Source organism: Eumetopias jubatus, unplaced genomic scaffold (genome assembly GCF_037043125.1).
Source record: "Eumetopias jubatus isolate StellerSeaLion01/CBP00866 unplaced genomic scaffold, mEumJub1_p1.0 scaffold_13, whole genome shotgun sequence".
Taxonomy (NCBI): Eukaryota; Metazoa; Chordata; class Mammalia; order Carnivora; family Otariidae; genus Eumetopias; species Eumetopias jubatus.
Window position 1 is genome coordinate 4821749 of NW_028274819.1, and position 23675 is coordinate 4845423.

Sequence of the window (23675 nt, forward strand, 5' to 3'; positions counted from 1 at the left end):
CAAGTGCGTCCATCAAACACACACTCAAGCTCACACCCCCGGGGTCCCGCGCCAGGAGCGGGCTCCCAACAACCATCCTCGGTGAGAAGTGCTTTCACTCAGTTCTCCCCACGGCAGCTGCGTGAGGAAGGTGCCATCGGTGTCAGGGAACTGAGGCCCAGGAAGGTTAAGGAACGTGGCTGAGGTCACACGGTAAGAGGCCGGGCCAGGACCGCACCCCAACAGTGAGGCCCCCGGTGCACAAATGTTTGTGGCATTAAACAGAAAGCGTGCTAGAGCAGAGTGACAGCCAGGCCCACGGCACGTAGCCACCCTCGATCTCCAGGGCCGTGGAAGTTTTGGGGCTCACGCTGGTTTCCGCCCCGGTGCCTCTTCCCTCCGGGGCAGTCAGTGAGCTTAATGATTTCAGGCAACCACCGCTGTTCAGGGATGGGTTCCTCATCAGGCACCAGCCTCTCGTAATTCACTGTGGGGCTGGCGGGGCTGTCTCGAAGACACGTTCAGACCTTGCCACTGGCCTCAGAAACCTGGACAGGAAGCATGCGGGGCAGGTGCAACCCACGCTGAGCAGAAACCAGGACGCCAGGGTTCCAGCCCTGGCTCTGCTCATACGATACCCGGGACAAGCCATTCAGCCGGCCTATGCCACTGTTTTCTTACCTGTAAAATGGGCACAACCACACCCATCACGCCGGGACAACAGTGGTGATCAGAAAATCAAGTTCTCTCCATCGCCTGGGGCAGCCTATCACCCGGTTACCCGCCCCCCCCCCCCCCCGACCCGAGAGCTAACATAACCACTCCCTTCCAGCAGTACAGAGTCTAGATTTGCATGTCCTGCCCCCACTGGTGGGTGACTTGGAACGAGGTATTTTTGTTTTTTGTTGTTTTTTTTTTACCTATTCCCAGGACGTTGGGTGTGGCCTATGAGTGGATCCGAGACTAATGCCCAGCACACAGTAGGTGCCTGGGGTCAGATGGAGATGAAGTGTGTTAACCCTGGAATCCGGGCAGCGCTCTGCGACCTTAGGGAAATCCCGTGACCTCCCTGGGCCTCAGCTTCCCCATCAACGGAAACCTGAACCATGTTAGAGTCCCGGCACAGGGCCTAGCCCCGGCTCTTAGTAGGTGTGCAGCAAACAACTGTCCCCAGGGCCTCTGTCGACATGCCTACAGCAATGGCACTGGGGTGGACAGGGACAGCCCCCAGAAGAAGACAAAGCTGGATGAGCAGCCCGGGCTGTGTCCATACCTCCTGTGGGGCTTAAGGGCTCGCAGGCCAGAGGGAACGGTGCAGTAGGGGCCGAGAGGTAGCCGGCGCCCCAGCCCAGGGATGCCCCCGCCCAGGAGGACCCCGCCTGGCCCTCACCCAGCATGTCGGACGACTCGATCATGTTGGTGTCCAGGTCGGTCCAGTAGAGACGCTGGTCAGCGTAGTCAATGGTGAGGTCGTTGGCCCGACCCACCTTGTCCACCAGCGTCATGCAGTTGGTCCCGTCCATGAAGGCCCGCACGATCCTGGGTTTCCCACCCCACTCGGTCCAGTAGATGTAGCTGGGAAGACACAGGGAGGGCAGAGCGGGCTCAGGTGCGTCCACCCTCACTGCAGGGCGGGGGGGCACGACCGCCGCCACCTCCTCAGTGTGGTCTGAGGTTTTCTCCACCCTGGAGAAAACCACACTGATGACATCCCTCCAGGAAGCAGGAACGGGGTGACACCCTGGGAGCCCCCCACAACCCTAACATCCCTCCAGGTGCTGTCACTGTGCTGCCTCCTGAGTTCCCACAGCAGTTCCCCTGCAGGGTAACGGCAAACACATCTGTTTACAGAGCCAGACCGGTGGCACAGATGGGGTGACCTCGTAACAGAACGCCAGGTGGGATACTTCTGTCAGAGACGGATGCTAATTAAGCTGGACAGGACGCCAGGGTGACAGGGGAAGTCAGGATGAATGTGGGCAAATCAGGACACACGGTCCCCTTACTCAAAAGGGGCAGAAGACAAGAATCTGAGGCCAGCAGGCACTACGGGGCCAGGATCCAAACTCAGCTTTCCTGCTTCCAAAGGGTCCTCCTCCCTTCTTGTTCAGCAGCTCCACAGAAGGAACCCCTGTTCCAGAACCGTGTGCGTCTTACTTGCCCTTCGGCTAAAACCGGGCCTTTCTGCTCTGCCATCCTGCAATCTTTCCTTCTCTAACAGTGTGCGACAGGCAGCGTTCGGGGTACGCCATACACATCACTGATGCACTGGGGGCGAGCACTATGTCCGCAGCACAGAAAACTCTGGTGCACAGGGAGACTCAACCCTGGCCCGTCTGGCCCCCGTGCCCGGGGCAGGGCCCCCAGGCTCCTGACAGGTAAAAGCAGGTGCCTTGCGAGGCAGGTGGAACCCTGCCTGGGAAGCCTGCAAGGAGCCCTTTCTGAGCACGCTGGACTCCAAGGTCCTAAAAGCCAGCAACACGGGGCAAGGGAAGGAGCCCAGCTCTGCTCTCCCTGCTTACCTGTCCCTCAGTAAGTCACTCAGCTTCTCTGAGGCTCAGTTTCCACATCTGCAACATCAGGGACAGAGACACTTGTCCCATGGAGGCCCCCCGGATGCTGCACTGAGACAGCTCGGGTCAAAGTGCCCAGCGCAGCATCCAACAGAGCGGCCACCCTTCCTTCCTTCTGCTCTGGGCCTCAGTTTCCCCTCTGTGAAACAAACTAGATACCTCCAGGGTCCTGCCCGCCCCGGCCACCTCAAAGCTAGTGGCGGTCAGGACGGCTCTAATGAGAGGGCCAGCTGGACAGCCACCCCCCTCGGCCTACAGTCGTCACACGCGGGCTGATGTACGGAAGTGGGGCGGGGGGGGAGACACGTGTGAGGAACAAAAGCGGCTCTTACCCTTTGGTGGGGTCCAGGGCCAGTGATCTTGGGTTGTCCAGGTCCCTCCATACAAGGACCTGCCGGAACTGTCCATCCAACCGGGCCACTTCGATCCTATTGGTACCAGTGTCTGCCCAGTAGAGGTTCTTGCCCACCCAGTCGACGGCCATGCCTTCCGGGTAGTCGAGGCCAAACTCGATCACATGTTCCACGGAGCTCCCGTTCATGAAGGCTCGGCTGATGGTCTGGGAACGGGGAGGAGGCAAGGGCCACGGTTAGGAACCAGCCTTTCTGCAGACCTCTAACCATGAGATAGATGCCTGGCCACCCAGAGCAACTACTGACCACATCTGGTGCCCAATCGCCAACATTCAAAGGCTTTTCAATAAACGTTTTTAGGGAAAAAAAAGATTTGATAATATTTAAGTCTTTATATTTCTGTATGTATATCACATACAAATAGGTTCTTTCATTCAGTAACCTTTGTCATGAAGTTTTATTAGGAACTAATAAAAATGCAAAAGGTGAGGAGCTACGGAAACAACACAGAAGCGCTCACGACCATGGTATCGTTTACAGCGGGGAAACGGGAAGCCACTAGGACATTTAAAAGAAGGGAATGGTTACATAAAATACGGAGTATCCGTGCGGTGAAATACTTCACTCATCTAAAGAACTGTGTTAAAGAGTTCCTAACAGCATAATCGATTACCTCTTACAATGTTAAGTGAAAAAACCGGGATAAAGAACCCTCTAGAGCACCCGATGGGGACCATGAGCAACACCGACATGGGGAACTCCCCTGAAACGTCAGCTGGTGGAGGGGATAGAAGTGATTTTTATTTTTATTTTCTTCTTTACACTTTTTTGTCTCCTGCCCTCTTTTCTCCAGTGAGCCCCCGTGACTTAGAAAAATCTCCAGGAGATGGGCAATACCATCGGCAGAATAAGAGATAAATGAGTATGCTACTTCGGTTGTACGGTACTTTAGACCAGGGGCAAGCAAACTTTTCCCTAAAGGGGCAGATGGTAAATATTTAGGCTCCAAGGGCCATAGATCTGGTGCCACTGCACAATCTAGCGGCACAAGCGTGGGCGCAGACAACCCATAGACAAATGGGCATCTCTGTGTTCCAATAAAACTTTATTTCCACAACCAGGAGGCCAGCCCGCGAGCTAGTTTGCCAAATCCTGCTTTACGATAAGAAAAGGCCCTTCTGTGTATTCCTGGATATTCACATGGTGCATAAAGACGGCATTTGCTAATAAGCAGGTGGGCACTGCTGAGGGAGCGAATCCAAAGACGGTGTCAACTTACAATAAAACGCTTCACAGACCCATAAAGCCCATCGTGTGTCTAGTGGACGTGCTGGTTATAATCATTCGTGTTAGTTTATTAAAATAGTCACTCATACTTTATTGTCATAGATCACGTTACCATAAATATTACAGCTCCTTTTTCTTCCTTTTTTTTTTTTTTTAGTTCAGTGCGGGGCTTGAACTCATGACCCTGAGATCATGAGTTGAACTGAGATTGAGAGTCGGACGCCTGACTGACTGAGCCACCCGGGCACCCCTGAATATTACAGCTCTTCTAAGTCTTAAAAGACTATAAAAGCCTTCGAGGTGGTGCCGTCACAGGCAAGGCGTCCACAGCGAAGCTGCGCGCGTAGGACACCCCGCAGACTGTACCTTCAGGCTGACGTCCGTCCAGTAGATGTGATTGTTGGACACATCGAAGTCCAGCGCAGAGGCCTCCTTGACGCCCGTCAGCGGGATGGCCACGTCATTGTTGTTGGTCTCCAGGGAGATCCTGTGGATGGCGGCCCTGCTGGTGAAGACCAGGAAGGCCTCGGGGACGATGCAGGTCTTCATGTCACTCAGCAGCTCCAGGCCGATGGGGCAGCCGCACTTGGTTGCGTGAGGCGTGAAGAAGCACAGGTGGCTGCACCCCCCGTTCTTGTCTGCACATGGGTTGGTTCCTGGAAGCAAGCATGGCAGCTCTAATAACCCTCGGTAGCCCAGCAGAGGGAGGTGGGCATGGGTCCACCATCCCATGGGGCTCTGCCTCAGCCAGACAGCACATGGGGACCCCGGGTGGGGAGGACGGAAACCGAGGTCCTCCCCAGCTGCAAGGAAGGGACAGTAACAAGCACAATATGGCTGGCTCTGCGTCCAGGGTGACCCGGTGCCTAGAACTCAGTCTGTCCGCCCAGCAGCCTGGGAGGAGGGAGCCATTCCCACCGCTGTTTTCCAGTCGCAGAAAGTGAAGCCCAGAGAGGCTGGTGGAGGTGACACAGGCAGGAAGTGGCGCAGCTCTAAGAATGGGCCGTGATGGGACAAGTCTCACACACACACACACACACACACACACCCCGGGCCTGGACTCCGGGCCTGCTGACTGGCCCGACCGCCCAGATGGCACCTCCCAGGTGCCAAGGCCTCACAAACCCAGACTCGCCCAGGACTGCCAAGGGGGTCTCTTCTTCACTAACACAGAGTACTTAGGGTGTTCATTTATTGTTGGCCAGCCTGTTAATCTCCCTTACCTACCGAGGCACTGTTAAAAGTGACTTTAATGTAGTGTTAAGTATTTCAGCTAAGAAAAAGAATCCTGTTCCCCAAATCTCTCAGGAAGTCCTGAGATGAGAGAGAGAGAGAGAGACGAACCCAATTTCTCAACCTGAAAGCACAGCTGACAGACACATCTTTTTTATTACCTGTTGGGTTTTATTTCTTGTTTTTTGAAACCATCACTCACAGACGGGCCTCACCGTCCACAGCAGATATTCAGTGTGTTCTAAAAGGCGACTGGGAAACGAAGCTTATCGGTCCCATCCCTCTTTGTCAGGAACCCAGGTGGCTGGGCGGTAAGACCCGTCCCGGGGACACAGAAGGCCCAGTTGCTCTCAGCCGCACCCCCCCCCCACCGCCCCCACAGCCTCACCTCCAGGTCTTTGCACAGCTGCCCCCGTGCCTGGCCAAACTTGCCCCCACCTGCCCCCTAAATTCCAAGCTCAAGTGACCTCCCGCGTGTGTTAAAGCCAGGCATCCCTAGCATCATCCCAGGTTTAGCCACTGCCCAGCGGAGAGCTAAGGACTGTCTCAGCCACTAGACGGAGAGACTGGGAGCTACCTGAGGGCAAGCACTGGATCCTCTCTGCCCATTCATTCCTTCATTCATTCATCCAGCAAAGTTCTACTGAGCACCTCCGATGACTACAGCAGGTGCTGTAGCAGGTGCAGAGGCCCCCACTGGGAACAGAGCCCCAGCCCACGTGGAGCCCACAGTCCCACCCCCACCACACCTGGACACTTACTTTCTCCCGTGTAGCCTAATGACCCGCATCTGGAATTCTTTTCATAAAGAGACAAATCAGGTTAAGTGAGCTTTCTGCAGATCCTGGCTTTCAGATAAAAGGTGTGGGGGGGGGGCACCTGGGTGGCTCAGTCAGTTAAGGATCTGCCTTCAGCTCGGGTCATGATCCGGGGGTCCTGGGATCGAGCCCCGCAACAGGCTCTGTGCTCGGCGGGGGACATGCCTGTCCCTCTCCCTCGTCCTCTGCCCCTCCCTCCTCACATGCTGTCTCTCTCTCAAATGAATAAATAAAATCTTAAAAAAAAAAATTACGTATCTGAAGGTCCAGCCTGGCCACACTGGACAACAATCACAGCCCACCCCAGTGATGAGGTTGAGGCAGACCTGGAGTGAGTCCCAAGCTCAGCCACATCAGCAACGTGGCCATGCGTCCCTCCTTCCTCCCCGTGTAAATGGGGCTTGCTCGGTCATCAGCGTACGGGGTTGCTCCGGGCACTAAGGCACTTAGCCCGAGCCTGGCACACAGCAGACACTTAACAAACATTGGCCCTGATCGTAACAATTACCGCCAGCAGCGCCCAGCCACACCCACTACCTAGGCAACAGCCCCGGCCGAGATACCACGTCCATCCCGCCCGTCCTTCACCAGATCTCACCATGTCCTAACCTGCCCCCTCCCCAGGTGGGCGCCCGTGGACTGAAGGGCAGCCACGAGCCCCCTGCTTCTTCCTCGTGCCAGTAGGCTTGGCTCCCCGGCGGCTGGAGGCTGAACGGACTCACCGACAGCCTTGGCCACGTTCACGGCCTTGAGCCCCATCAGGTCGGGCAGCTGGTCGATGATGACGTCCCGGCTGGCCTTGACCTTGTGCACGCGCTCGATGCTGCGCCGTTGCCAGTCGGTCCAGTAGATGAAGTCCCCCAGCAGCGTGAACCCGAAGATGTGTGGGAGCTTGTCCTCCAGGAGAGTCCGCCTCTTTGTCCCGTCGACGTTGATCACCTACAGGATGGCAGACACAGGTATGAACCGGCCTCGGGCCTGAGCTGCCGGAAATGAGCCAAGGTCAACGCCTGGGATGCTCAGCTCTGCCTGCACCCCGCGAGGCCGTGATACGAAGCCAGGTGCCGTGGCTCCCCAGCAGAGCTGGACGAATGACCTTTTCAGTGGTGGGGCTGGCTCAGGGCTCTCCCTGCAGCCTCCCCTACCTGGGCACAGACACTGTGCCGAAAGGGCCAGGCGAGGCAGACGGCTGTCCTCTCCCCTCCTGTGGCTGATCCGCCTGCAGTACCGAGGTGCGGGTCTCAGACCAGGGGCAGGCTCTGAGAGCAACATCTGCCTGCACACAGCACCGGCAGGTCTCAAATCACACGCTCGATGCAGACTTGAGTTTCCAGAGGCTGGATTACTAAGACGTCGTGGGCCCTGGGCAAGACGACACACCGGTCTGTGGACCAATGTCTTGCTTGGTCAGGCCCAGATGAACTCTGAGGGCACTTCTGGCCCTAAGTCTGAGCCTGTAACTCTCAGACATTTTCCACCCCCACACACGAGTGGCCATTTACTCTGAGATACAAAAGCTAGCTTTTTCTTGAAGAATCGGTGCTGATTAAAAGCATTAACCACAAAAGCCACAAAGGAGAAAACTGCTGTCAGACATAAAAACGCCTACGATTCCGATGACAGATGATCCTGTAGCAGCTTCTGTTGAAAGGGAGACTCGATAAAACACAACATCAAGATTCTCCGGCTCTCAGGCCAGGATGAAAGAGACATGACAAGTCCCAACAGACCTCCTGCAGCCAGATGACACTTCCAGCTCCGCAGAAAAGCGACAAAACCTCTGTTTTGCAGGCGGTGAGAACAGAAGACAGATCAAATTCATGCTGAACAGAAGAGACTTGGGTCGTGTGCTGTCGGACAGCGCAGGACAAAACCACCAGGTCGCCTGAGAGGAGCCGGCAGCTCTGGGCTGGGCCCAGCAAACCCCTGCGCCCCATGGACCTAGTTCTCCACCTGTAACTGAGGGGAGCAGCTGACGTCATCCAGGTAACTTAACCAAAGACAGAACAACGCCTGGACCCCCAATATGAGGCAATTCAGGCAGAAGTGGCAGGCTCCGGCCCAGGTATGGATCCTGGAAGCAGCTCCCCGTGGGAAATTCCAACGCGCCACCCAGGTGAGAACGTGGGGTTGGGGGGTGCCCTTGTACTGAGAGCTGGGGAGCTGCCAACCTCACCTGGAGAGAGGAGCTCGGGTTGCACCGATTTCTGTACTCATCCCTGGGCACCACTCCTGGCCCTGCTGGTTAGCAGTAAATGGCAGGTAATGGACTAACTCTTCCAAACGGTTTGGGCGCCAGCCCTCAGAGAATGCTCTGCACAAAACTTGCCCCTGGGAGGGGTCTCATCCTGGGCTCATGGCCCAGGAGGTGAGGTTGGGAGAGGAGAAAGAGTATCTCCAAGAACACATCCCGTCAGGGGCAGGGCTCAAGCGAGGCCCTGGGGACCCTTGCTCCTTCCTCAGCTCGGGATAACGGGGGCCGCGCCGGGGATGGCCCGCACACGCACTGCATTGACACTACAAAGAAAATCATCCACATCTAGGAAAAAAGACTCGGCTTCAATGCACCAAAATGTCAATACCGCCTCTGTAAGAGATTTTCCTCTTCCCTCAGTATTTCCATATTTTCTCAGTTTTCTTTAATAACTGAACTCCAGACATAAATAAATACACACTCTATTGAACTGAGGCAAGGAAGTACCTTTTCCCTGGCTCAAGAACAATGAAAACGAGCCCACGGAGGACATGGGGCCAACAAGGCTGGCAGCCCCTCCTCTCTCTCTCTGCCTCTGCCCCCTCCTGCCCCGACCTCGAACGCGGGATCCCACGCCTCTCCAGAAGCCACTCCCCCACCCCGATCACCTTCCACACCAATCAGAGAACCCAAGAAGCACCTCGCAGGCTCTCCATCAAGACTCTTAACACTTGAGGAAAATACACGAGCCCAAAGTGGTTTTCTATGGCAGCGTTCTGCACACGGTGAGCAAATCCAGCCCATCCGTAAAAGTAACTACCGGGCCAGGCCTTTCCCCAGGCCCGGAGCACCCGTGGGGCCTGTCTACAGGGAGCAACACACATTTCAACATCCCAGCTTTCCTGGAGAGGAGCCGAGGGTAAGGTGACGAGACACAGAGCACGGGTCCACTGGACTCCTGCGAGGGTAACGCGTCCAAACAGGATTCGGGAATAACGGAATCGAATTTGCAACCCAAGAATGTTGGAGTCAGGGGAGAGTATGGGAGACAGATTTTCCAGGTCAGGGGCTGGCAAACTTTTCCTGCAGAAGATCATAAACATTTCCAGCTTTGCGGCCATATGGTCTTGGTAATGCAAGAGCCACCACAGAGAGCGTGTGAGTGAGTGAGCAAGGCTGTGTGCCTACAGCACATCGTTTGTGCAAGGAACAAAAATAACTTTGGAGACGCTGAAATTTGAATTTGGTGTCATTTTCACATGTCATGAAATATTATTTTTCTTTCAATTTTTTTTCCGCAATCATTTGAAAGTATAAAAACCAGTCTCCGTTTCAGAGTGGTACAAACACAGGCGATCAGGCCCACGGGCTGTAGATTCTAACCCCTGCTCTAGAATTGAGCGCCTGCGCCCTTGATTTTCAGGAAAGGAAACTGGACGTCTCTCCAAGGAGTTACGTCAAAAATGATCACGCCAGATGCCAAAGGTGCCCGGGACCAGCCTTGATCTCTCTGACCTTTGGCTTCCGTCCTCCTGTGCTGGGCCAACTCCGCGCTCCGTGCCCGGGTCTGGGGTAGGGGAGGGGGCAGCAGAGAGGTGGGACAAGCGGAACAGACACCCGCAGATCCCTGCTGCGCTCTGAGGGGCAGCACCCACGGGGGTCTGTGGGGAGGCCCACAAAATGGTGGGCCCCAGAAAGTCACCACGACAAGAGATAGGAGCCCAAGACCAACCCTTTGAAAGCAGACGTTTCAAGGGAAAAGACTTCTGTTTTCTGACGGAATAATTATCACAGTCAGACATAACCCCCCCCCCAATTAAAACCGCCCAGGTTATTTTGTTCCATGTAATAAAAAAGATCTTAAACACACACTTGCGTGCACGTATGCATGGCTCAGCTGCCCGGAAGCCCCATGTACTAACTTCTTCCCCGGGGGACACACAGCCCCCAGGCCTTGCAACCATCCCTCTTGTGCTGAGTATGTATTCTGGTTGTAATGGAAATCCCCTCCGCCGACCCAGTACCCAGTACGTGTCAGGAGCAGGGAGACAGATACCTGTGTAACCTCTCAGTCTGTGACTTATCCCCAGCCTGCCCCACCAGGCGCGTGGATCTGAGAGCTGACCCTGGACGGCAGGTGTCACTGTCCTGGCCAGAGTGAGAGAGCAGGGGGCCTCACAGAGCCCAGATGATCTGGAGCCCCCAGCAAGTCCAGGGCGAGCCACACGCAGGTGACACCTATGGCAGAGACAGGCTGAAGAGCCTGGGTTGGCCTGCAAGACCTCTGCTTGGAGTCCGAGCAACCCAGAGGGAAACAGCCAAGGACAAAGCTTCACAAAGGCAACTCAAGACTCCAAAGGGGCAAGACCAGTCCCTGCTTCGATTCAGTAACGGCTAAAACCACCCTCCATGGACACGCATCACAGAGCGTGTGTCCGGCTATTTAAGTGCTTTGCCTCTGTCAGCTCTGCTAAGGGGCACCATTCCTCCCTCTACTCCAGAAACTGAAAGCAACAGAATCTGCACAAATACGTTAGCAAAGGCAGGAGCTTCTGAACAGACACGGTTAGAAAAGCAGCCGAGGCGCTGTCCAGGGAGCCAGGACATCACCCCACCCCTGCGGCCCATCCCCTCTCCTCAGTGGCCCTCCAGAGCACCGACCACCTCCGACGTGCTGGAGCTATCCTGTTACCCCCCGTGTCTAACTCCCCTCTAGAACATCCGCCCCCTCAGGGCACGGTCTGGCCCTCACTGCTCTTCCGGCACAAGGCAGTGTCCGTGGATGCTGTGGAATGCGCAGGTGCTCGCCGAGGGCTGTGGGAGAGGCTGGGGGGACATGACAGCTCTGTTCAGGGACCCGCTGAGCAGCTGTGGGAAAGGGGCAAGTGGGAGCCACAGAGAGTGTGGGAGGGAACAGTGGAGGGGCATGGGAGCAGGCACCTCAATACCGACCCGGTGTGTCCCGAGTCCCCACCCACCGTCAGCACGGAGACCCTGACGCAAGCCGGACCCGAGAGAGCTCCCGTCTGCTTGGAGAGAAAAGGCCCACGCACAAACAAGTGAGGTGGGCACGATAATGATGCCAATGATCCGGCGGCTGAGCCAGAGCATGAGCACCCGACCGGTTTCGAAGGGGTTGCGGCTTCCAGCGGGAGAGACGGCCTCCAGGTGGGAACGGGGATGTCAGCACTTTGCAGAAGGCGAGTCGTCCCCATGCATGAGGCCATGGCATGTGGCAGGAGGTAACTCTGGGCTTCCGAGGGGGGGAGCCAGGGGGCAGCTGGGCACGTGGGCTTGGAGGGCACTAGGGACGGAAGGAGCTGCCGGGGGGCGGGGGGGGGGGGAAGGCCATGCTGGGCGGTCACGAGCCTGGTGTCTGCCAAGCAGCAGGGACAGAGGCAGAAAGGGCCTGGCGTCTGCCAAGAGCAGAGAGAGAAGTGCACGGCCCCGGCGGCCACTGGCTAGAGACAGCGGAGGGAGAAGGGAGTCCTAGTTGCTTTTATGAATCCGGCTGACCCTTGTGACCCAGGACCGAAGACCCGCGGCAGGTCAGAGGAGGAGGGGAAGTGCTCTCGGGGTGGGGAGCCCAGCAGGGCAGGAGGGAGAGGGGGAAAAAATGCACAAACAAATGGTGGGCCACAGGAACGCTGGAGGCCTGGTCCTAAGGGCGCAGCTGGGGTCGTGGGAAGGGCTGGATACAAGAACTACAGGCATTGATGGGGCAGGAGCCTCCTCCCCAAGGGCTCAGATCTAGGAAGACAGGCAAGGAGGCAACCCAGGGAATTCCGGCACCTCAGCCCCCGCCCATCCCACGTGGCTCTAGCCTGCGGGGTCGGGGAAGTCAGGGCCGCCTCCCGGAGGGAGCCTGGAGGGACCAGCCTGAGCCCACCCCAGCTGTCACGACGGCAGCTAGCTGGGCCGCCGAGGGGCTGCCCCGGGGGCTGGGCCGACCCTGACGTCCAGGACAGCTGTCACAGACAAGGCCAGCAGGAGGCCCACCTGCAGGGCAGCCCCGACTGGCCCGAGATTCAGCCTGGTCCGTAAGTCGCATCTATGTGCTGCTAATGCCATCCAGATGAATCCCCGTTTCATCAGTCCGGCCTTTCCAGACCTTTGTTCTCCTCCCAGTTCATCAAGGGATTAGCCACAGCTGCCCTATAAAGTCCTTCTTGGGGGCCTGGCGGGCGGAACACGGGAGCCCGATTACCTCTTCAAAGGCGCAGCCAGTTTATCACCGTCTAAAGTTCCTTTCTTCCAGCGCCTTCCCTCTGCGTTCAGAGCCAGGCGGTGCGCACAACCAGGCCGCACGGAATCCGTTCTCCCCGTCAAAGGCAACTGCGTGAGGCAGGCCCGAGGCCAGCGCTCAGGCTCCTTAGCATCTGGCCTGGCTGTTCCATTGTCACGGGGCATAATTTCTGGGAAACATTACCACTGCTAGAAGCATGTCCTGTTGCTTCCCTAGCCTGGTTTATACCTCCCCTGACCATCCCTTCCACCTGGAAACCGGAAAGTAAACACAGCCCCTGGCCCTCAGCAGTTCCCCCAGAAGCCCTCAGAATCCTCTGTGACCTCCAGCAGGGGCTTCTGCACTCAGCTGGTGGCCTGATCCAAAGCTTGGTCCTGAGGGGCGTACCAGAGGAAGAGCTGTTGGGCAGACGTACCAAGGTGGCCCCAGGCACCTGGAACATAGCTGGCACTCACCAGGTGCTCGGCGGCAAACCCCGGGACCCCAGAGTGAGGGCCGAGAGGCCACAGCAGGAACATGGAGGCAAGGCCCCTAGCACACTTGGGCCACCTCCAAAATGTTCACCCCTGTGCTAGAGCCCGAGAAGCTAGCATGACTCGAAAACACCCGTGGCTCGCCTGGGGCGTCTCCCACCAGGGGGAGAAGACACTCTTGAGTTTACATGGAAGATGGTCTCCACGCCTATGCACGTCAGCAGCCCCCGCCCCGGCGCAGGGGAGGAGCGGGTGTCCGGCACAAAACCCACAGCCAGGGTCAGCCCCCGATGTGTGGGAGGTGGCTGCAACAGTCTCTGATGGGGTCGGCATTCTCAAAGTGCGTGCCACCAGAGCCATGGCAGAGAAAGAAAGGGACCCTCGATCATGTAGCTTGAGAACACCTACACGCCTACATTGCCCCAGGCTGCTTGATCAAAGATTCTCAAATCCTTCTAATTCTGTAGCCTGTCTCTTCACACTTTCTGGTGATTAGCTCCAAACAGATAGATGACCTGCTTGTGGTGCGCATTCCCGGTTTGTGGTGCACATTCCCTTACTCCGGGCCCTCCCTCACCCTCACGCTACCATGACAGACTGTCTTCAGTCCCTCCACTGGTTACCCTTAAAACTGCGCTCCTACCTCTCCCCAGCCTCCCGCCTCCTAACTTCTGTCCCTTCTGCTTAGCGGTTACCACCGAGGATCATGTTCAGATTCCGTCGGGAAGCCTGACACCGTCTTAGGGCTTTGTCTGTGAATTGATTCTAAAGGTGGAAAATCAAAAACCACCCACTTGCCACATGACCTTGAGCAAGGTACCATCCCCCTGGACCTCAGTTTCTCATCCACGCATGGGGACCATGCCACACACCTCCAAATACTCCTGTGGGACAAACACACGAAAGGTGCTCAACATCACCCATCATCAGGAAAATGCCAATCAAACCCAGGAGACGCCACAGCGCCCCCACCAGGATGGCTACAATCATGATAAAGGACACCGAACGTTACAACGGCCGAGGCTGTGCTGAGAGCAGCACACACATACGCTGCTTGTGAGAGCGGGCGCAACGGTGCGGACCACGGACCAGTCTGACGGTTCCTCAGCAAATCACACATAAAATTCCCACACGACACAGCAATTCCACTCCTTGGTAGGTACCCGAGAGAACGAACAACAGGCGCCCAAACAAAAACTTGCACACGGCGCCCTTCACAGAGTTGCTCACAGCAGCCAAAAGGGGGAAACAACCCGAATGTCCACCAACAGACAGGTGGATGACGTGAGGTCCATCCATCCAACCAATGTTATTCTGCCATAAAAATGAAATGCGGACAGGTGCCACCGTGTGGATGAATCCCGAAAACATCATGCTGAGCGAAGAAGCCAGGCATGAAAGGCTGCATACCAGATGACTGCATTCACGTGGAATGTCCCGGAACAGCCAACCCCACGGGGACAGACAGGAGATCCGTAGGTGTCGGGAGCTGGGAGGGGAGACCAGGACTGGCTGCTTAATGGGCACGGCGTCCTGGGTGATGAAAACATTCTGGAACTAGGCAGTAGTGATGGTTTGCTGTGGTTCAGCACTGTGAATTTATGAGGGGCCACTGAAAGGCACGCTTTAATTGTAAAAATGGCCATTGTAGATCATGTGTGTTTTACCACAGTAGACGACCCCAGCACCCTGCCATGGGAGTACACGGAGCCATGCCTGTTCCGTGTCCAGCACTGTCAGCTGGACACACGCGTCCCCAGCCCCCCGGCCCACTCCCAGGGGTGGGTGGGGTCCATGGAGACGAAGCCTCCTCAGCAGACCCCACTGGAAACAAGGGTCTTGGCTTCAGGCTCAGAGGCTCCAGAGAAACTCCCTTTAGCAACAAGGTCATTTGTAGGGAATCCGACAGGAAACGGCCACTCTGGCAGAGACTTGTGTGGGAGAAGCACCCACCCAGCCCTGAGTCCCCTTCCCGGTCCTGCTCAGAAGCGTGGCTTGAAACCGTGCAACAGAGACATACGTCGGTATCCTCGCTCCCACCCTCCCCCCTCAAGCTGCCTGGTGGGGGGCTCCCCACCAAGCCAGGAGAGGAGCGAAGGTGACCCCCCAGGGATGTCAATAAGCAGCGATGTGACCAGAAGCAGAGGAGGAGGATCCCAGAAGTGACCAGAACTGAGGGAGGCGTCCACACCGAGGAGAGGCACAAACGTCGGCGGCTTCCCTGCTACAGGGACAAATTTAACCGTCGTATTGACAGCACCTCCAAAAAATACACCCATGAGCAAAAAGCAGTTTGCCAAAGAACACATGTGGACACCACTTATTAATCACATAGACTCACGCAAAACAAGACGACATACTGTTCAGGGAGACATCCGTGTAGTAAAAGAAAACGTCTTGGGAACGCGGCACCAAACTCAGAGTAGCGGTCACCTCTGGCTTCAACTACGTTGATAAGATTTTCTGTCTTAAGCTGGGCGGTGGGCACTTGCATGTGATTTTTCATTAAGATTTTGTATTCTGAGGGACGCCTGGGTGGCTCAGTCAATTAAGTGGCCGATTCTTGATTTTGGCTCAGGTCATGATCTCAGGGTCATGAGATCAAGCCCGGCATCGGCCTCTGTGCTCCGCAGGCAGTCTGCTTGGGATTCTCTCTCTCTCCCCTCCCCCTCCCTCTGCCCCAGCCCCCACACCTGCACATGCTCTCTCTTCCTCTCTCTCTCTCAAATAAATACATTTAAAAACAAAGATTTTGTATTCTGAAATAGTTTAAGACACACAAAAAGTCACTCAGGGAGCTCCCGTGTGCCCTTCACCCAGCTTCCCCATGACAACATCTTACACAACCACGGTATATCCTATGACGGCTTTCATTCGGCCACACATCTCCTTAAGGCCTCAGAAATGTATCATAATGAACTATTTTTTTCAAGGATCCTATTTGTCCAAATAGCATATAGCACAGGGGCGCCTGGGTGGCTCAGTCGGTTAAGCGTCTGACTCTTGATTTTGGCTCAGGTCATGATCTCAGCATCATGAGATCGAGCACCAGGTCGGGCTCTGTGCTCAGTGTGGAGCCTGCTTGGGATTCTCTCTCTCTCTCCCTCTCCCTCTGACTCTCCCCCCCACCACCCTGCTCGCACGTGCACTGCACACGTATTCTCTCTCTAAAAAAAATAAATAAAATCTTTAAAAAAACAAAAACAAAAACAGCAGAGCACAGGCATCCGTCCGATGCCCGCCTGGTACACGTGATGGGCTCCAGGGCGGCCAGGCCTGGCTTCTGCCTAAAACTCAGGGCTCCAGGCCTGCCGGGCTGTGCCAGGCGGCACAACCTATATTAAACAGCTCCAGGAACCAACGCCCACCGGTGCGGATGACTCACCTCAATTTTGTCCGTCTTGGCGTCTCCCCAGTACAGCTTTCCTTCCTGCAGGTCCAGGGCCAAGCCATTGGGCCAACCGAGGGACGTGTTCACCAGGATGTGCCGCTCCTGCCCATCCAGGTTGGCGCACTCGATTTTGGGGTTTTCCCCCCAGTCTGTCCAGTACATGAGGCTGGAGAAGAAGCACATGTCCTTGACGCTGTCTGTCTCGTCCCTGCTGCACCCCCCAGGGCTGAGGACCATGCCCTCCCCATCCGGCAGGAGGTGCTCAGGCAACGCTAGCTCACTGCACAGGTGAGCACCAAGCCCCCCACACAGGACCAGGGACTCCACGGGAAATGGGGGTGCCCACAGCGTGGGCTTCACGACATGGGGCCCTGGGATTCGAAGCGGGCTGGTAGCCTCCCCTCCCGTCCTGCAGGTGGGCAGACAGCAGACGCCCTGCCGAGAGGCCCGTGGGCTGGAGGGGCCAAGAGCCAGGGAGGAGGCCGAGGTTGGGGGGGGGAACCTTCTCCAAGCAGCCGAAGGGCTCCTGTGTGCAGAGCACAGGCTCCACGGGCAGACGAGCCAAGAGGCCCAGCTCTCCCAGCAGGCACCGCAAACGGGTCACCGCAGGTTCTGAGCCTCAGCCGCGGGGAAATGAGACAAGCACCTGACACCCCGGGGGTGCACCGCGGCCGGCAGCCCCTGCAGTGGCCGTGGTTACTGTTGCTGTAGCTCTGCTGGTCCCCACGAGGCACGGCTCCCAGGCCTCCTTCCCGTCCTCCCAGCCCCACTGCAGGCTGTCTCCAGGACACCGCCCACATCCTGCACGGAGGGCCAGAGGCTTCCCTGCAGCCCCAGCTCCACCTGCCAAGAGCTCCAACTGTTCCTCCTCCCTCCTCCCAGTTTCCCATTGTTGGTCGTGAGCCCCCAGGGGGGGCGCTGCTGCCCTCCAGAGCTGCGGAGGTTCTCAGAAAGGCTCCTACGTCGACCGACAAGCTGTTTTCACAGAATCCTAAAACGGATAGTTGGAGCCACACTGCCGGGTCCAATCCCAACCTCCTGGCTGTGTGACCTTAGGCAAGTCCCTTAACCTCTCTGGGCTTCAGCTTCCTCTACTGTACAACTGCACCCACTTCCCAGGGAGAGAGGAGGAGGCAAAGAGTCACCGTGTGTAGCGTTTAGAAGAGGCCTGGCCCGTATGTAGTAAGTACGTACCATGATCAGCCTAGAAATCACCCTGGTGAACCATTCCATTTTGCAGGTGAGAAGGGTGAGGCCCATGGAAAGAAATGACTCACCCAAGCTCTCCAGGCCCTGTATACGTGTACCTGACAGCCTGTGTCAGAACTTCTCAAAGTCTGGTCCCTGGACCAGCAGCAGCATCACCAGGGAGCTTGTGAGAAATTCAGGTTCTCAGGCCCCACCCCAGACCTCCTGAATCGGAACTCTGGGAAGAGGGCCCAGCCACCCTCGTTTTAACAAGCCCTGCTCTGGGGGATTCTGATGCTGGAGAAAGTTCCAGAACCACTAGTCTCTCTCACCTCTGGGTGGTCTGGCTTACAGCCCCCGCCAGGTGGGAGGTCCGCCCACCCCCAGCCTTACCCCATCACGGGGTGCAGCACGATGGCCCGGGGCTCGTCCAGGTCCTCAGACACCAGGATCTTGCGGGAGGTGCCATTGAGACGGGTCACCTCGATGCGGTCGGTGCCCGTGTCCGTCCAATAGAGGTTACGGGCCACCCAGTCGACCGCGATGCCATCGGGGTCGTTGATCTCGGTGTTGACCAGCGTCTGTGCCCCTGACCCGTCCAGGTACGCCCTGCGGATGGCCCGCACCTCGTCGTCCGTCCAGTAGACGTAGCCCTCCAGCGGGTCGTAGTCGATGGCAATGGCGTGCCGGATGTCATCAACTTGCAGCACAATGTCGGTGAAGTCCGGTGTGTCCAGCGAGATCCTCCGCAGGTCCGTCCGCCGGGCCAGCAGCAGCACCTCCTCAGCCCCTGTGGATGCACACGCAGTGGGGTCAGAGGCCTGCAGCAGGACAGCAGACCAGGCCTGTGCTGGGCATGGCAGGGAGGGGCTCAGCCAGCCCCCGGGGTCAGAGCTTCCTCGAGACAACCGGTGACTTTAGGTAACACTGGCCGAGACCCTCCTATGCAGTCACTGGCTCATCCTGGTGAGGGCTCTATGAGGCCGGCACGCGTTGGATCATCATCTTATAGATGAGATCACATAGGCACAGAGAGGTCAAGCAACCAGCTGAAAGCCACACAGCCGCCTGACTTCCACCACTGTGGAAGAGCTGCTTCACACTCCGTGCCCCTTACCCCCTCCCTGCAAGCCCCTCTCCCGGCCACAAACCAGTTCCAAATGCAAGTCCCACACAGGCACTGGGCTCCAGACTGCCACTGTCAAAGACACACTTCTCAAAACCCCCACTGGGCCCCACTTCTACTTGCTCACCCTTCATGGCTCAGCTCAGATGCTACTTCTTCCCTGAGGCCCTACCCACGCCCCGCTCACCCCCCAAGGCAGCTTCATGTCACCTAAGTGCACACATCATTGCCCGGCCTGAGTCCTTCCCACCTGGCCATCTTACTGACAAGGGTGAGCACCTGGGGGGCAGGTGCCCCAGTCTTCCTCTGCCACCCCAGCAGTATTAATATTTTGACTCTATCCTGGACCCTCCCTGCTGCAATCTGTCCGAACTTCCAGGGCAAATAGCACATGGAGCCTCTTGTGCTCCCCAACCCTGGCCTGGACGCCTCAAGGCTGCTGGGGCCAGGACGTGACTCCCTCCGCCAGAGCTGGGTCCTTGTTCACTCATTCGTTCTGGCCCCTTCTGGTCTCAAGGACCCACAGAACCAAGATTAGGTCCAGAGACTGCTTCTGGCACTTTGGGGCCAATTGCCTGGTCCGACTGGAAAGGCCCAGAATGGGGAAGGACCCACCTCAAGTTATGCAGCAACGCAGGATGGGGACAGGGGCAGAACCAGCTGGGCACATCCATCAAACTCAGGCCCCCAGGCCCAGGCCTCTGCAGCCAGCTGCCTGGTCAAGCTACAGCTCTCAAACAGCAGACTCTCTCCTGCATCCGGTGCCAACTTCTTGCCACCATGGCAGAGCCCTCGGAGCCCGGTGCCTTGCAGAGTCCACCTGGGGTCCCCTGCCCGGCATTTCAAGTAAGGGTGGGGACCCGGATCCTCACCGTCCTGCTCCAAGGCCCAGAGCTCATAATCCAATTCCTCCCCTAGAGGGCGCACACGCGACAGCAACGGCTTTATGAGCCCAGGGCCGGGAAACCGAGGCAGGCAGCGCTCACGACGTACCCCAAGTGCCTGACTGCTCTGGAAACCCCCGACACCCAAATTCAGATTTGGTCCTGATTTGGGGTGTTGGAAGGAGGGGAGGGGAATTCTGAATTTTAATAAATTGTCTTCCTCTGGGCTCCATTCCCAAAATGTTCTGTTGACATCTGACCTCTCCTTCAAGGCCCAGGTCACACACCTCCTCCTCCTCCTCCTCCAGGAAGCTTTCCTGCCACCCTTACCCCAGTGGATGGGCTGACCACACACACACACACACACACACACACACACGCACACACACACACACACTGCCACCCTTACCCCAGTGGATGGGCTGACCACACACACACACACACACACACACACACACACACACACACACACACACTGCCACCCTTACCCCAGTGGATGGGCTGACCACACACACACACACACACACACACACACACACACACACACACTGCCCCTCTGCAAGGGCACCACACTTAATGGTTCACTGGGATTCCGGCACATGCCTCCTTGGCTCCCTGCAGACCCAGAGCCACACCCAGAGCAGAGGCACATCCTAAGACAAGCAGGGAGAACACAGGGCAGAATTCTCTGTGTGACTCTGGACAGGTCCCTAACCCTCTCTGGGCTCTGGTCTTCCCATTTATAGTGAAGAATTGGCCCAACCTGATGGTGTCTGAATTTCTGTCTAGCTCTGACATCAAGGGAACCATAAACCAGACTCCGTGAAGGGCTCTGGCTTTATCTGCCACCAAGGAGGGATGTGGGAAGCCCGCCCAGGGCACGGCCGGGAAGAGCCCTAAGAGGGCGTCTATAGAACTGTCCAAAGAGGCTGCTGGGCTCCCAAGCGGAGGCCGGGGCTGCTCACTGTGCAAGGCGGAAAGGTGGGTGTCAAACCCCACTTGACTTCAAGCAGCACTTCCTCCCCAGAGAAAACACTGGTCCCCAGGGAAACCAATGCTCTGTCCCAAAACACATTTTTTTTAAGGTTTTTATTTATTTATTTGAGAAGAGGGAGAGCGAGCATGAGCGGGGGGAGGGGCAGTGGGAGAGGGAATGAGAACCGCAAGCTGAGTCCCTGCTGAGCGCGGAGCCTGACTCGGGGCTTAACCTCAGGACTCTGAGATCACGACCTGAGCCAAAATCAAGAGTCAGACGCCTAACCGACTGAGCCACCCAGGTGCCCCGCAGAACACATTTAGAGCCTGCTTCACCCATCCCTGTTGCTATGGTCCTCCAGACACAATCACCTAAAACAGTGTTATCCTCACACCAATCCAAGAGGTATGATTATGCCCCATTTTACTGATGAGGAACCTGACGCTCAGAGAGGTTAAGCTCCCTGACCCAGGGCACACAGGAGCAAGTGGAAAAACAAGGTCCCACAAACACCTGGATCTCGGAAGATGGCACACACAGGAAGCCCGATGTTGACGGGCCGCCCAGCTGGCTTGGTCACCCCACCAGTTATCTCTGCAGGCAGCTACTTTAGTCCAGGCCCTGGACCAGGAACTGGGGATGGGGGTGGGCAAAACAGACACAGGATCCCCCACCCCCGGTGCTCCTGGGACCACAGGGCAGAGCCCTTTAGGGAGGAAGACCATCAGTGAATGGGGACTAGGGAGGAGAGCTGGGGTTACAGGTGGGCCTGCTAAGGGGGCCAGCTGAGATGGGGAGTCTGGCCTCTGGCTCCAAGAACCTCAGAATCATGTGGCTGTGACCATGTACCGGATTCCAGCAGAGTGTCCCCAAGGGGCACAGAGCCATCAGGGGTGAAGTGTGCCCAGCCCCAGCCTTCCATTAACCAGGTCAATACAAAGCCGCCAGCACACCCCACCGCCAGGGAACCCCATTGTCAGCATCCCTTAGAATTAAGTCTCTGTGGCTGAGGCAGTAATTAAGTGCCAGGATAAATCTGTAGGTGATAATTGACTCCAAGGAGGGGGGTGTGACTCCCCTTGGGCTGCAGAGCCTTTGAAGTTTTTATTTGAGCTTTGCCTAGAAGACGGGGACATGCAGGCGAGAGTCACAGCCCAGCCTGTTGCCTGAAGCACAGAGGGGGTGGAGCACTCTGTCCAGGACCAGGCCGGCGGGCAGGGTGGGGGGGCAGCTGCGGAGACAGAACCCCCAGCCGCTCGCTCACAGAGGCTGCTACTCACAGGTGACCTCCAAGGCTGTCAGCAGCGAGGTCTGAGCGGCAGCCCCGGCCTCCGGCCACCTGGGTGGGTGTAGGGCACTGTGCCAGGGCCAAGAGGAGGAGAGGCCACCCCCCTCCCTGGGACCAGACACAGATCCTGGGTAGGAGTTTGTTTAAACACTAGGGAAGTAAATTGTTTAGAAACTAACAGTTTGGCCAAATGGTTTTCTTTGGGGTTGTTTAAACAAATAGCCTGCCCCACAGTGCTGCCAAGGAAAGTGAAACCTTCCCCTCGCTGGCTGGGCAGCCGTCCCCGGAGCCTCCTTCGGGCGGACTCCTGACCTCCCCCTTCCTCACTGCATGCACACGCGCAGGAAAGAAGGGTAGCGCCCCTGTCCTGGGGCCAAGTGCGGGGCACTGACCACAGGCCAGGGCACAGCCTTCCTGGCAGCCGGCGTTCTCCAAACAAAAAAGCCGACCTGAGGGATGGCCCAATGTCACGGGCACGTCAAGTTCAACACCATCCCTCCCTGCCAACATCCCTCCGGACCAAGCTGCCTTCCATCCCAGGGCACCGTCCTGTGGGTCACACGGACCCAGCCAGATGCAGGAAAAGGCTGCCGTAACACATCAGCACAAACGGGGAGGCTCATAACAGTGGGAACGGACTCCTTCACGGTTCTGGAGGCCAGAAGGAAAAACGCCAGGGGCTGGCAGGCCCAAGCTCCCTCTGAAGGCTCTGGGGGAGACGTCCTTGCCTCTTTCAGCTTCTGGTGGTTACCAGCAATCCCTGGATATTCCTTGGCTTGTGGTTTCACCACTCCAACCTCTGCCTCTGCCTTCATACAGCCTCCTCCCCCGCACCTTTGTGTCTCAATTTCCCTCTTATAAAGGTCAATAGTCATTGGATTCAGGGCCCACCCTACTCCAGTATGACCTCATCTTAACTTGGTTACACCTGCAAACACCCTGTTTCCAAGTTAGGTCACATTCACATTCCGGGGACTCAACATGTCTTCTTGGGGACACAATGCAACCCACAAGAGGTGGGGAGCAGAGGTGAGAGGAGATGTTCCGTGGAAGGAGAGGCAGGTCCAAGGGGCGGGGGGTGGGGGTGGGGGGCTCCAGAGCGCGCCGGGCCATTGCTGCCACTGGGATGGATGGGAATGGAGCTAGCCCATGGACACCATGCACTCCGGACGCCGGGACAGCGCTGAGCCCACCACCGCCTACAAGGAAGCCTCGTGCAAACAGCATGCTGTGCATGCAGCAGGAGCCCAGCCACAAGACAAACAAAAGCCTCCCTGGAACAAAATCTGCTCCCACAGATGAACCAAAGCTTCCTTTCCTGGCAGGAAACACACGCAAACGTCCACAGCGGCTATCTTGGGACCATTCTCGGTCTTCCTTCTGGTCTCCAGCGGGGGTCTGCACACGTCTTCTGTAAAGGACCAGCCGTCAGCATGCTAGGCTCTGCAGGCCATGACCCCGACTGTCGCCGGCGGCCAGCTCGGCGTCCCAGCGCGAAAGCTGTGGCAGACGGCACAGAAGCAGGGGGATGCGAGCCAGACGTCACGCAGGGACACCAAAATTCGCATTTCCTCTCCTTTTCCTGTGTCACAAAACATCCTTCTTGTGAGTCTCTTTTCAACCGTGCAAAAACGTCCCAACCTTTCAGAGCTCCAAGGCTGCAGAG

The 23675-nt window shown here is 57.1% G+C and overlaps 1 protein-coding gene across 2 annotated transcripts in view; it reads right to left on the bottom strand.

Moving 5' to 3' along the window:
- LRP5 (LDL receptor related protein 5) overlaps positions 1-23675 on the bottom strand; it is a 101272-nt gene that overhangs the window by 25938 nt on the left and 51659 nt on the right. For both annotated transcript variants that reach the window (XM_088017431.1, XM_028118284.2), the window contains exons 6-11: positions 18129-18525; positions 16542-16713; positions 6966-7182; positions 4559-4848; positions 2885-3111; positions 1370-1554 (exon numbers count right to left, since the gene is read on the bottom strand). In XM_088017431.1, the coding sequence (XP_087873557.1) occupies positions 1370-1554; positions 2885-3111; positions 4559-4848; positions 6966-7182; positions 16542-16713; positions 18129-18525 (1488 nt within the window). The remainder of the gene's footprint in view (positions 1-1369; positions 1555-2884; positions 3112-4558; positions 4849-6965; positions 7183-16541; positions 16714-18128; positions 18526-23675) is intronic.